The 14,747-nt window shown below is 49.9% G+C and overlaps 1 protein-coding gene across 1 annotated transcript in view; it reads left to right on the forward strand.

The window, feature by feature from the left end:
* Positions 1–577: 577 nt before the first annotated feature.
* The window catches only part of LOC311121647 (protein capicua homolog), a gene marked incomplete at its 5' end in the record, with an annotated part of 46,483 nt that continues 32,313 nt past the window's right edge, over positions 578–14,747 (forward strand). The window contains one exon of the mRNA XM_084157984.1: positions 578–4,463. Coding sequence (XP_084014110.1) covers positions 578–4,463 — 3,886 coding nt within the window. The remainder of the gene's footprint in view (positions 4,464–14,747) is intronic.

A 14,747-nucleotide genomic window follows, 5' to 3' on the forward strand; every position in this document is an offset into this window, starting at 1 on the left:
ATGATGCTGCTTTAAAAGCTCTGTTTACTTAGTGGTGTGTTAGTGGAGCCTCATCCACAAATGTTAGGAGCTGTGGCCTTTGAAACATCGTCATCAGCTGCAGTGGAAATCATCAACATTCTTTACTTTCTCAAATTCACTCAACATTTATGTATATCCAGGACACGCATGCACATGCACGTACACACTCTAGTGGATTACATGGAGGTGAATGGTAGCATTATGAGCCGGTTGGTGTGAAGTCATTCAGTGCAGTACACTTCCAGGTATGACATCATTTTCTAATCTCAGCTAATTTTGATGGTGAAGATAATAAATGACCACCTGTCTTCTCTCTCTCTCTCTCTCTCTCTCTGTCTCTCTCTCTCTCTCTCTCGTCTCTCTGTTTTTAGTCTGAATTTGGGAGAAAGAACAAGGAAGGAAAAAGGGGCAGTGGAAAAGAGAGCGGAAGACCAGGGGGCGCCGGAAAAAGAAAGAAGAAGAGGAAACAGGGTAAAAATAAGAGGAGAGAAAGAAAGGACAGAGCAACCGTCAGCACTCACCCCACGGAGTATAAAGGAAAAGACAAGGTGAAGAGATGAAGCCACTAAAGAAACAGGGGGGGCGCTCTCCCCCCGCCACACGGGCCAAAGGGGGGAAGAAGAGAGGGGTGACACAGACCCCCCCAGAGAGGGACAACAGGAACAAACTCAGGAAGGAGAACCAAGACGGACAGCCTCAAACCACGCCCCCCGCCCACTCGCCACAGAAACAATCCACAACCACCTCTGACAGCTCTCAGCGGGAGTCAATCAGAGGCAGCGAGACCCCAAAGAAGGAGGGGCCTAGAGAGCAGCTGCCGCCAAGGCAACCTGAAGATAAAGAGAAGACCGAGGACAACAGAGGGGGGGTTGGGGGTAAACCAGGGGGGCCTAACAGCACCCCCACCACCACACATAACAACACCCTCACCATCCCCACCCCCACTACCAGTCCCAGCCCTACCTCCATGTCCAGTAGGAAAACAGCCACCTTCAAGGCCAGAGTCCCCAAGAAGAAGTACATCGCTGAACACTATGCTAGTAGCAACGCGCCCAGCCTCACCTTCACCCCTGCCCCCATGCACAACAGCCACAGTAACTACAACAGCAGCAGCAGTAACAACAGTAGTACTAGCAGTAGTATTAACATCATCAACAGCAGTAGTACTAACAATAATAATACCATTAGTAACAGTAGTAGGACTAACACTACTATTAATGGTATTAACAGTGGTACTAACAGCATTAGTAACAGCATTAGTAACAGCCATAGTAGCAGCTCAGTCAGCCACTCAGTAGCCCCCAGTGTGTCCAATGAGGAGAGGAATGTAGCCGCTAGCAGCCACAGCCATGGCCCGGGGGAACAGGGGACGACAGGGGCCTCCATAGGGCCCAACAATGGCAGTGTGGCCCCCCAGGACAGAGCGAGAGAGCCCCAGGGTGGGGAGACAGAGGCAGAGGGGGCCCCTAACTCGGTACGCTCCGTATCCACTGATACAGCCAGCGAGCACGATCTGGAGGTGAACTCCCAGCCCAGTACCAGCCCTGCTAGAGCCCCCTACCATGGCAGCCTGCCCCCTTACTCTGCTACTACCTCCCAGCCTGGCCCCAGCCCCAACCAGAGCCACAGAAAGGGCAGTCTGTCAGGGGTGGATGCCCTGGCCAAAGGCCTGAAGAACCAGAGAGTTCTAGCCCGCTGTCGACGGAGAGACAGACTTAACAGAGAGGAAGGCGGGAGGGAGAGAGAGAGGGATGGACCCCTGTCTCCTATGTTCAGGGCTGGGGTGGTGCGGAGGGTAAGTGGGGGCAGCGCTGATATCCAGCTGCAGGGGGAGGAGGGGATACTCTGTTACCCCTTCCAGGGGGGGACCGCACTCCCAGAGGGGGAGAAAACGAGCGTGGAGTTCATCCTGGACGCCCCCCCTCCCGTCATGGCCTCCGTGGCCATTGGGACACGTGTATGTGTGCCTTTCAGAGGGGGAGGGGGGCAAGATGGGGGGGAACAGGGGACACCTCAGCTATACAGAGAAGGGGTGCTGTCCCAGGTAGACCCCCACCCTGCCGTGGCGTTCCCCTACAGGGTGCTACTGTGTGAGGATAGAGAGGCGCTGGAGAATGGAGGGAGGGAGGAGGAGGGAGGGATGGAGGAGGAGAAGAGGAGGAGGGCGCAGGCCCAGGCTGTATGGGTGTCCAGACAGAGCCTGAGGCTGCTGACTCCCCCCTGGGAACTGCCTCACCCAGAGGGGGAGAGGGAGAGAGAGAGGGAGAGGAGGGAGGAGATGGAGGTGGAGAGGGAGGTGGAGAGGGAGAGAGAGAGGGAGGAGATGGAGGTGGAGAGGGAGGTGTGCCAGCTGAGTATTGGGATGGTGCTGGGTGGGCCGATTGGAGGGGGGGCGAGGTTGGTGCACAGCTTCTCTCCAGCTGGGGTGGTGGGGGGGCATCACTATGGAAACGTCCCCCCCCACCCCTCCTCCTCGTTGGTAACGACCAGTGTTGTCGCCAGCACGGGAGAGGGTTACCCTGACAGAGAGAGAGAACAAGAGAGGGAACAAGAAAGAGAGAGACAGAAACAGCCCCACACACCAGAGGAGGACATGGAGGTGTCTAGGTTCAGTATGGGCCCCCAGCATCGCCACATCCTCTCCAAGCCCCTCCTCGGGAGGCACAGCTACCCCTCCTCCCACCACCTATCTGTGGTCCGGGGCCTGGGCACGCCACTGGGCTCTGACCTGTCCCCCCTCACCTTACCTGGCCCTGAGGCCCTGGGCACGACCTCCCCACCACACCTACCCCCTTCCAAGAGCACCCCGGTCCCCCTGGACAAGACCCCCTCCCAGATCCCCACCCCTATCCCTGGAGGGGGGTCTACCTCAACCTCCTCCTCAGCCTCCTCCTCGCGCTCCCGCACCCCCCTGTCGGCCGCCCTGCAGAAGTACAAGAAGGGGGACGTGGTGTGCACCCCCAACGGCATCCGCAAGAAGTTCAACGGCAAGCAGTGGAGACGCCTCTGTTCTAGAGAGGGATGTATGAAGGAGTCCCAGAGACGAGGCTACTGCTCACGCCACCTCTCCATGAGAACTAAAGAGATGGAGGGAGCGGGTGGAGGAGGGGGAGAGAGGGACAGGGGGAGAGGAGGAGGGGGGGGGGGGAGCAGTTCGGGGACGGTCACCCCCTCGGACCTGCGTGGGTTTGACTGGGATGAGACGTCCAGAGACAGCAGCGAGGCCAGCAGTAGAGGAGACTCCCGCCCTCGTCTGGTGCTGCCCTCCCTCCTCCCCCATGACTTCTCCAGGTTTGACTTTGACGAGTGTGAGGCAGCCACCATGCTGGTGTCACTGGGCAGCTCTCACTCTGGGACCCCCTCCTTCTCCCCCATCTCCAACCAGTCCCCTTTCTCCCCCGCCCCCTCGCCCTCACCCTCCCCCCTCTTCGGATTCCGTCCAGCCAACTTCTCCCCCATCACCGCCTCCTCCGTCCTCCCCCCTCCTCGCAGGCACAGACACCCCAGTGCCACGGGGGGCAAGCTGGGCACCCCTGGGGGGGCAGAGAGGGAGAGGCATACCTCAGGGGTCCAGCCTTCTTTCCACACTAACCTGACCTTCACCGTCCCCATGAGCCCCAGCAAACGCAAAACAGACGTTCCTCCTCCCCCTCCTCCCCCCTCCCACCCCCACCATGACTACCCCCCCAAACCTGAGCTGGAGCAGGGGGACCTGAACCCTGCCTCATTCCCCGTACTCTCCCCCCAGACCCCAGCACACACCCACGCTTACACACCCACCCTCTCCTATCCCCGAGGGGTGAGCACACCAACCAGCCGGCCCCCCTCCTCCTCCGCCACCTCTCCCCCTCCCCTCCTGGTGTCCCCAACTCCCCTCTCCCCTCCAGACTCAGGCCCTTGCCGTGTCCACCCCACATCCCAGCAGGCCTTGCGGGACTCTCCAGTGATCGTGCGGAACCCGGAGGTACCTCTGGCCAAGTTCACAGAGCATCCATTAGGCCGTGGGGGAGGGGGAGGAGGTGATCCTAAGAATCTTAACAGCGTTACCCCCCAGCTTGTCTCCACTCTCCAAGTCCCTGTACCCATCAATGCTGCTGCTGCTGCGGCAACCAACGGCACCGTCCTCCTCCAGAGCCCCACCCCCACCCTGGTGCTGGTGTCATCCACCCCGCCCTCCCTGACCTCCGTCACCCCCGGTTACCCCACTCTGGCTTGCATCTCCATCTCCACCACGCCCCCCTCTTCGGGACCCCCCCTGACCAACCCAGCCAGCCCAGGGGGAGGGGGGTGTAGGATGGAGAGGACAGGCTCGTTTGGGGGGGAGGTCCAGCAGCCAGTGGCCTGTCACCCCTCTCCTACAGCCCTGCTGCCCCTCATACTGCCTGCAGAGAACCTGCACCCCACACCATGCAAAGAAATCATAATTGGACGCCCCGGGACAGGTGAGACACACTGTGAGACAGCCTGGACATAAAGGGATGAGATGGGGTAGAGGAACAGGGGTAGGGATGAGATGGGGTAGAGGAACAGGGGTAGGGATGAGATGGGGTAGAGGAACAGAGGTAGGGATGAGATGGGGTAGAGGAACAGGGGTAGGGATGAGATGGGGTAGAGGAACGGGGGAAGGATGAGATGGGGTAGAGGAACAGGGGTAGGGATGAGATGGGGTAGAGGAACGGGGGAAGGATGAGATGGGGTAGAGGAACGGGGGAAGGATGAGATGGGGTAGAGGAATGGGGGTAGGATGAGATGGGGTAGAGGAACGGGGGAAGGATGAGATGGGGTAGAGGAACGGGGGTAGGGATGAGATGGGGTAGAGGAACAGGGGTAGGGATGAGATGGGGTATAGGAACGGGGGAAGGATGAGATGGGGTATAGGAACGGGGGAAGGATGAGATGGGGTAGAGGAACGGGGGAAGGATGAGATGGGGTAGAGGAACGGGGGAAGGATGAGATGGGGTAGAGGAATGGGGGTAGGATGAGATGGGGTATAGGAACGGGGGTAGGGATGAGATGGGGTAGAGGAACGGGGGAAGGATGAGATGGGGTAGAGGAACGGGGGAAGGATGAGATGGGGTAGAGGAACGGGGGAAGGATGAGATGGGGTAGAGGAACGGGGGAAGGATGAGATGGGGTAGAGGAACGGGGGAAGGATGAGATGGGGTAGAGGAACGGGGGTAGGGATGAGATGGGGTAGGGATGCAGGGGGGTGAGAGATGCTATGATTATAATGTTATGATTATTTAATGTGACTACTATGCTTTGATTATTGTGTTTAACTCCAGGCGGGGCCTAGGTTGGCATTGTGAAATGGAAGAGCTTTTGAAACGTGAATGCACTGTTTGTTGTAGCAGCAGCAGCATGACAATGGTTACCTAGTTTCATTTTCCACCAAATTCACATTTACGGAACAGGGATTGAACTCTGGGCAGTTAATTTCCATCGTCAAAAAACAGAATGAGTTTAGTGACATGGATTTAGTGAAGGGAGGGTACTGGGATGTCTGGTCTGCTCATAAGGGCTTACGATCCGTGCTATCCGGGATCCTTGGAACGTCCCTAACCAATTGACATTTTAAAATAGTTAAGGTTAGGGTTAGGGTTAGGGTTAGGGTAGGGATCAAGTTTAGGGTTCGGTTATGGATGTCCGAAGGATCCCGGATAGCACTGACAGTAACAAGGAAGGGCTGGTCAGTGACTGTTGAGTCAAAGTAGGGAAATCAGTTAAGTTTTAAGAAATTGTGTTTATGTGGGTATAAAATACAAGCTATACTGGATGTAATGTAGGCCACATACGGACCGTTTCCACCATCTCTCGCTGCGTGTGTGTGTCATCATCGTTTGAGACTGGGTTTAGATAGAGAGTGGGGAAGGCCTCTGAAAGAGAGGATTGGAGGATGAATGACATTTGGGGTTTTGTCTTTGAGAGAATGCTACCGACATGAATCCTCTCAGGATTGTGTGTGTGAGTGTAGTCCCATCTCTGCAGTGCCATCTGACTGTAAGAAGGGGTACAGTCCCAGTTAGGATACTGTATGTAGGCTACCACTGCACTAGTACGGTCAGTTCTACCACTCTGGTGTGTGTGTCAGTTCCTCTAATAAACAATAGGGCATTATTGACAGGGGTTAATCCCACAGGAGAACCAGAGGTGGGTCAGTGTGTGTTGTGTGTGTGTCTAAAGAGATGGAGGGATGGTTTGGTTAGCTGCCTTTCCCCAGAGGCTATTATCTACTCACGCCACTTTACATTTTAGTCATTTAGCAGACGCTCTTATCCAGAGTGACTTACATGAGCAATTAGGGTTAAGTGCCTTGCTCAAGGGCACATCGACAGATTTTTCACCTAGTCGGCTCGGGGATGTTGTTCACTTATCAATGATGTATTGTGTGTGTGTGAGCATTTGAGCGTGTATGTCTGTGTGTTTGTCTGTGTGTGTGTGTGTGTCTGGCCTAGTATGAAGGGGTAAAATAAGGTCTGGGAGGTATTTTTGAGTGAGTTGCGTTGGGCTCGTCCATTTTAGAGTTGTGTGTGTTTGAGTGCGCACATTACAGTGCCAGAGTGCATGTGGGTGTGTAAAGAATCCACTGTGGGTCAAGCTCCTGTGTGGGCTCTCTCTTTCTCTCTATGTGTGTGTGTGTGTGTGTGTGTGTGTGTGTGTGTGTGTGTGTGTGTGTGTGTGTGTGTGTGATCAATAAACAATGAATCAACATTTCTCTATCTGCACTGGAGCAGTGGTGTTTCATTTAGACGGCCTGTTGTATTCAGTGTGTGTGTTTCATTTAGATGGCCTGTTGTTGTATTCAGTGTGTGTGTTTCATTTAGATGGCCTGTTGTTGTATTCAGTGTGTGTGTTTCATTTAGATGGCCTGTTGTTGTATTCAGTGTGTGTGTTTCATTTAGACGGCCTGTTGTTGTATTCAGTGTGTGTGTTTCATTTAGATGGCCTGTTGTATTCAGTGTGTGTTTCATTTAGATGGCCTGTTGTATTCAGTGTGTGTGTGTGACTGTATGTATTGTAGGTCTAGCTATTTGTCTGTCTTTGCGAGACACGTGTATGTGGGTGTTTTCTCTCTCTTGAGAGAAAGAGGGTGAGTTGTTGTTTGTGCGTGTGGTTGTCAGAAAGAAACTAGGGAGAAGTGTGTATGCTTACTGTGTAGTTACGATAAGCTTTGAGTGTAAATTACACATACGAACAGGCCTCTGCAATACTGCTACACACACATAACAAATAGCCTAACATATTGCAGATAAAAGTGACATTATATACTGAACAAAATATAAACGCAACATGCAACAATTTCAACGACTTTACTGAGTTACAGTTCATAGAAGGAAATCAGTCAATTGAAATAAATAAATGAGGCCCTAATCTATGGATTTCACATGACTGGGCAGGGGTGCAGCCATGGGTGGGCCTGGGTGGGCACTTGGGAGCCAGGCCCACCCACAAAAGGGCTTTATTACAGACAGAAATACTCCTCAGTATCATCAGCTGGCCGGGTGGCTGGTCTCAGACGATCCCACAGGTGAAGAAGCCGGGTGTGGAGTTCCTGGGCTGACATGGTTACACGTGGTCTGCAGTTGTGAGGCCGGTTGGACGTACTGCCAAATTCTCTAAAACGAGGCGGCTTATGGTAGAGAAATTAACATTAAATTATCTGGCAACAGCTCTGGTGGACATTCCTGCAGTCAGCATGACAATTGCACACTCCCTCAACACTTGAGACATCTGTGGCATTGCGTTGTGTGACAAAACTTTACATTTTAGAGTGGCCTTTTATTGTCCCCAGCACAAGGTGCACCTGTGTAATGATCATGCTGTTTAATCAGCTTCTTGATATGCCACAACTGTCAGGTGGATGGATTATCTTGGCAAAGCAGAAATGCTCACTAACAGGGATGTAAACAAATTTGGGCACCAAATTTGAGAGAAATAATATTTTTGCGTGTATGGAAAATCTCTGGGATCTTTTATTTCAGCTCATGAAACATGGGACCAACACTTTACATGTTGCGTTTATATATATATATATATATATATATATATATATACACTGCTCAAAAAAATAAAGGGAACACTAAAATAACACATCCTAGATCTGAATGAATTAAATAATCTTATTAAATACTTTTTTCTTTACATAGTTGAATGTGCTGACAACAAAATCACACAAAAATTATCAATGGAAATCAAATGTATCAACCCATGGAGGTCTGGATTTGGAGTCACCCTCAAAATTAAAGTGGAAAACCACACTACAGGCTGATCCAACTTTGATGTAATGTCCTTAAAACAAGTCAAAATGAGGCTCAGTAGTGTGTGTGTCCTCCACGTGCCTGTATGACCTCCCTACAACACCTGGGCATGCTCCTGATGAGGTGGCGGATGGTCTCCTGAGGGATCTCCTCCCAGACCTGGACTAAAGCATCCACCAACTCCTGGACAGTCTGTGGTGCAACGTGGCGTTGGTGGATGGAGCGAGACATGATGTCCCAGATGTGCTCAATTGGATTCAGGTCTGGGGAACGGGCGGGCCAGTCCATAGCATCAATGCCTTCCTCTTGCAGGAACTGCTGACACACTCCAGCCACATGAGGTCTAGCATTGTCTTGCATTAGGAGGAACCCAGGGCCAACCGCACCAGCATATGGTCTCACAAGGGGTCTGAGGATCTCATCTCGGTACCTAATGGCAGTCAGGCTACCTCTGGCGAGCACATGGAGGGCTGTGCGGCCCCCCAAAGAAATGCCACCCCACACCATGACTGACCCACCGCCAAACCAGTCATGCTGGAGGATGTTGCAGGCAGCAGAACGTTCTCCACGGCTTCACTACCTGAGCCACTTGTGTGGGTTGTAGACTCCGTCTCATGCTACCACTAGAGTGAAAGCACCGCCAGCATTCAAAAGTAACCAAAACATCAGCCAGGAAGCATAGGAACTGAGAAGTGGTCTGTGGTCACCACCTGCAAAACCAGTCCTTTATTGGGGGTGTCTTGCTAATTGCCTATAATTTCCACCTGTTGTCTATTCCATTTGCACAACAGCATGTGAAATTTATTGTCAATCAGTGTTGCTTCCTAAGTGGACAGTTTGATTTCACAGAAGTGTGATTGACTTGGAGTTACATTGTGTTGTTTAAGTGTTCCCTTTATTTTTTTGAGCAGTGTATATTTTATAACATCACATACTTTCACACTGGGCAGGTCACTTATAAGATGATTCCAGCCCCCCCCCACCCTCATTCTCTACTGAATGGCTGTACTATTGAGTTAGTTGGTAGAACTCCAGCTTCGGCTAGAGGTGATATGTGAGAGAGAAGGGAGGAGGAGTGAGTCGGGGAAATTAGATTGAACTCCGTTAGAGAAGGGAGGTGAGACAGAGGAATGAGTTTTCAGCAGCTTCCTTCCCTGTTTCCACTCCTCCTTCCACCCCTCCAATAGAATGTTCCATTTATTCATGTTTATTATCATCACACACACTTTAAAGCCACAATCTGGGATTTATGTTTCAGCCTAACAGTATCCCCGCCACACGGTTTGGTGAGCTGAGGGATGGGGCTGGGAAATGTAACCACTCTCAAACTCCGACGGAACTATGGATTCAGGGACTGTGCGTGTGTGTGTGTTTGTAACTCAAAGTTCATTTTACAAAGGGAGCAAGAGGGTCAATGTCAGAGCAGAGGGTAGTGCTGTAAAATTGATAGAATCATTGAGAGACTACGTGAGAAAAGGATGAGGTGGCGGGAGAGAGAGGATGAAAGAGGAAAAGGGAAAAGTATGTCATATGTGCGTGATGCATTGTAAGTAGAGTGTGTGTGTGTGTGTGCGCAACCATGCATCAATCATTGAAAGCCGGAAATGATGCGTACGTGCCAAAACGTCTGTTGCCATGGCAACAAAGCAAACACTCCCATACACTGACGTGCACGCACACAACATGCAGTACAAATAGAAGCTGGAGCTACGCCGTTCCCCTTTCCTTCGCAGTCAGTGGAACTGGAAACACACAGCGCTGCCTCTTTTGGTTTCTCTGACATTTTAGTTAACATTTGAACATGAACGCAAGACAGAAATGACTCAGGAAAATATGATGTTCCTCTCTAAATTGATTTGTATTTGACGTTGAAGTGCTCGGGGTCAAATCTTTATTTCCAAGTTTGTACTGTGAACGTTACCACAGAACCCAGCATTAAATACACATCACACAAAGTCATAGCAACTGTTTCTCTCAGGCTTTATTACTTCCTAAGGGCAATTTGCTGTACATGATGTGGAACAACATAGAAGCATAAATAGTACACTGTGATACAAACATCTTAGGCCTATACATTACATTCCCATTTTCACACGCCTACTCTAACATTTTAATTTCAGAATCTGACTTTATTCTCGAAATAATTCATAGCAACGGTTTCACTTGTCATTCTAGTTAGGCTATGTGACCACCAACAGCAGTAGCCTAGATCTGGCCAGGCCCTGTCTAACAAGGTTATGCCGTTACTTTCTGAAATACGAACCTACTGTATGTAGCATGAATGAACCTTTTGTATTGAGGTTAGAACCATGCATGTGGTTGGTGCATGCTGCATACAGAGTCTATTAGAACCAAATGATACCTCTCAGCCCTGTGTTAGTAGACCCCGTTAGTTTCTCACAGAGCCAAATGGAAAACAGATTTGTGATGGAAACTCCAGCTTTCTCTGTGATTATGAGGTGAAATCTGGATGGTCAGTGCTTCACGACCAGTCCGACTGGGCTTAGCACCTTCACACACACCTACCCAACACCGGGCGGGCACACACAGAGACACCCGACTCTGGGCACACACACACACACACACACACCACCGGGGCCGGCCACGCACACACACACACCTAACACAGGGCACTTATACACACACACCTAACACAGGGCACTTATACACACACACCTAACACAGGGCACTTATACACACACACCTAACACAGGGCACTTATACACACACACCTAACACAGGAAAAGCAACCTGAGACCGTCTCGTCCCCTTTCCTCTCTCTGCCTGTCTGAAACCACATAAAGCACCATTCTCCATGTTAACCCTTCACTCCATCACACTGCAGTCTCCTCCTCTCCTCCGCTCGCTCTCGCCATCCTGGTCTACCCGGATACAGATACCCGGGAATAACATCCCCCCCCCCCCCACCCCACCCCCTTTACGTAACACTTAAAGCCCCGCACTGGCTCCCAGACCATGGCAACAGACTCTACCACACATCTGGATAGACTAACACTCATTCATATCGTGATAGTTATATTACCATGTATATATAGTCAAATACACAACGACAGGTTTATGCGTCACTATTGTACTTCATTAAACATTCTGGGGGGGGGGGGGGTCTAAAAAGTACATTTAGAATGTTCCTCTGAAGTACAGGTGCTCTCTGACCTAAGTTAGACTTAGCTTTACTTCAGGAGAGGAGTTTTTATTTTAGGAAGGTCGAACATCTCTCCTCTTCCCGCTCTCCTCTCTCTCCTGCTCCAGTGTTTTCCCAGGCTGTCTGGCATGGCGTGGTCCGTCTGTTGGTGCTTAATCTGCTGGCTCATACTGCCCCCAGGTGGATTAACACACACATTACATTTCAGCTACGGAACAGGGACAGCGGACGGTGCACCTAGACGCTGATCTGGAGTCAGTTTGGTGTGTTCCCCCATATAATGGTTAAGGTTTGGCAATGTTGAGCTGATCCTAGATCAGTGGCTAGGGAGTTGGAACAGGATAAGGACTTTGCTCTGGTACAGGATAATGCTCATTGTTAGTGCGCATGTGTCCTGTGTCTGAAAATAACAGACGATAAAGAGCTCAACTGTCGCTGGTGGATATGTGTGTCCCGAAGAACACTGAGCATCTCTTGTACCCATGTCCATGATTTGTCTGGGCATGCTGGATCACACACATAGCTCATGGTCTCAGGAAAGCTTCAGATTGACATGACGCACACTAGTTCTGCTTAGTTACAGAAGCCGAATTCCATGATTTGATTACGCACGAATAGATTACATCATAACGCTCTGTCTCTAGGGAAGACACAGAGGCCAGGTGGTGTGCATGTGTGTTGTGGTGGGTTCAGGGGGCTGTTTGTCTCCACAAGTGACATGTGGACCTGTGCCCAACATGACTGTTACCATGGTAACTGTGGAGGGTGGCGAATCGAGTTATAATTGGATAGAGCAAATGATTGGTAGGAGGAAGGAGAGAGAGGGGGGAGAGATGGATTTGGGGAGTGGGAGAAAGTGGGCGGGAGAAAGGAGAGAGAGAGAGACTGTGGCGTGCCCCTATATGTGATGCCAGGTGAGAGTGGGAGTCAGAAGGGTGGGTGTTGGAGAGGGCGGAAAGTTGGGGTCTTCACGTGGAGCCTCTTGTCAGAGAACAGGAAACACCCACAGAGAAACTGGACATAAACGCACAGACACACCCGCAGCATAGATACACACCTCATACAGTGTGAAGATATTCCGATAGACACCGAGTATTATACAGTCTCTCAATATGTAGCTTTTGGTTTGATGAGAACAAACTCCTACACAGATACAGTGTAGAGCTCCACCAATCAGAGACAGGAGAGGGAGCGGAGATCGTTAAGCTTAGCTGAGGGGGTCTCTCGCTTTCTAGATTTTCTCCCTTTCAATTCAACACTCTCCTCTCCATGTCCTTTCATTTTGTCCTGAGGGCTAGTGGTTTGTCACTGTTCAGTCCAGTCTGCATGGTGATCTATTTTGTCTCTCAGAGCTAGAGGAGTATTCAGCCCACGTGATCCCATAATACTAGGTTTAGTCTATCCTAATCAATTTACTGGCTTGAATGTCTATTGAAAATCTCTTGTATTTCCTGCCCGGTTGTTCTGTGATATGTATTCACCAGCATGCTGTTTCATTTGCTGCTACCCGACATTCTTTCCTACCAAACATAAATGTGTGTCACATAGCCTACATAACAAAATGCCTCTTGTATAACTTGCATATGTTTAAAGCCCCCATGCAGTCTTTTTATATCATCCCTGTGGGCCTGATTCAGACATAGGAAATGTATGCCTTTCCTACGGACGGCTTTCCTACGCACTTCTCAGTAGTTGGTATTCAGACTTACCTTATGCCAGGTGCATAATGGGCTTTGCCAACAGATGCATATCTGTAATTCCCAGTCATGTGAAATCCATAGATTAAGGCCTAATGAATTTATTTCAATTGACTGATTGCCTCATATGAACTGTAACTCAGTCATATCTTTGAAATTGTTGCATGTTGCATTTATATTTTTGTTCATTATATGTATTGACATGGTCAGAGCTCAGGGCACTTTTAAAGCTGTAATCTCTCACTTTTTTCATCAGGGTCAGATCTAATGCCCATTAGTTGAACCCTTCGCTTAATGCCACAGGCTTGGGCATTCCCATGACAGAAGCGACTCCCTCAGAGAGACTGGAGAGATAATCCCAGGAGAATGGACATCACAGTGAATGACAGCTTAGAACACTTCAAAGAATAAGGCTGTTTCAACTGCCATTTAAATGTTGATAAAGTTAATATTTAAATAAAAAAATCCTGCATTTTTCATTTAAGCAAAAAGGTAGGATGCTGTTGACAGTAGCTGAGAGCAGATACTGTATGTCTGTCGTATTTCAGTAGTGGTTCTGGAATGGTTAATATAAGTTGTTTACTATGACAATAGCATCTGCCTGATCTGAGCTAGTGGCGCTCGCTGTGACCTTATTGGCTGGCTCCCAAAGTTCCCTGCGAGATGACTGGCTAGAAGAGGGAGATTAGACCCTCCCGCTATTGTATTTGTGTCTGATTGACAGGTGAACAGACTAGTTAGATTTTTTTACACTGTGCTGGAGGGTATTAGATACAGTCTAAACTATGACAAATAGTGTGTGTGTTATGAAGTATGCATTTGCAGCTGTAAGGGAGAATTGTGTGTCGATGTACTGTGCCAACAGTTTGTCATAATGTGTGTATGTTTGCGTGTGTTATGAGTTTTCTATTAGCAGCCGTTTTTAGTGATAAATTAATGGTAGACATCTCTAGGCAACCTTTTATCCAGTAATATGAGTTGCAGTCAGTGCCCTTAGTCGTTGATTTGTATGTTTGCACTCGCTGCACCGTGTGTGCGCGCGCACGCCTCAACGTGCCTTTGTGATCAATCTCCCCCATATCTGGCCTCTCCACCCTTCCTCCCATAAGAGAAGTTCTGTTTTCCCTCTCCCCCTCCTCCCTCTCTCCTCCCCTCTACACAGAATGACTGTTAGTCTATTTTTACACTGATACTTCGCCTCCCTCTTTTCCATTCCCACCCATTTTTCCCTGTTTCAAAAACCTCCACCACTAATTTTCTCAGTCCTGGTTAGTGTGTAAGTGTGACTACGTACGTATGCACAGGCGTGCATGTGTGTGTACACGCTTGTGTGCTTGTATCTGTCAGAAAGCGTGTGTGCGTGTTGTGTGAGTGCATGATGTGTGTGCTCAACATATACACACACATTTAAAAGTCAGTCTGGGGGAGGTTAAGCTGCGCTATGGAAACATTTGAAAATTAATTTTCTGGGATTGAATGGGCTTTTTAATGGTGGAAAATGACATCATTGCTCGCCTCCCCTCTCCGTCTCTGACTAATGACACCGAAACTGAGAGAAACGCTCCACAAACAACTCAATAATTTACCACTCAGTTTACATGCCAGTGT

The sequence above is a fragment of the Coregonus lavaretus genome (genome assembly GCF_964263955.1).
Source record: "Coregonus lavaretus genome assembly, chromosome: 3".
NCBI lineage: Eukaryota > Metazoa > Chordata > Actinopteri > Salmoniformes > Salmonidae > Coregonus > Coregonus lavaretus.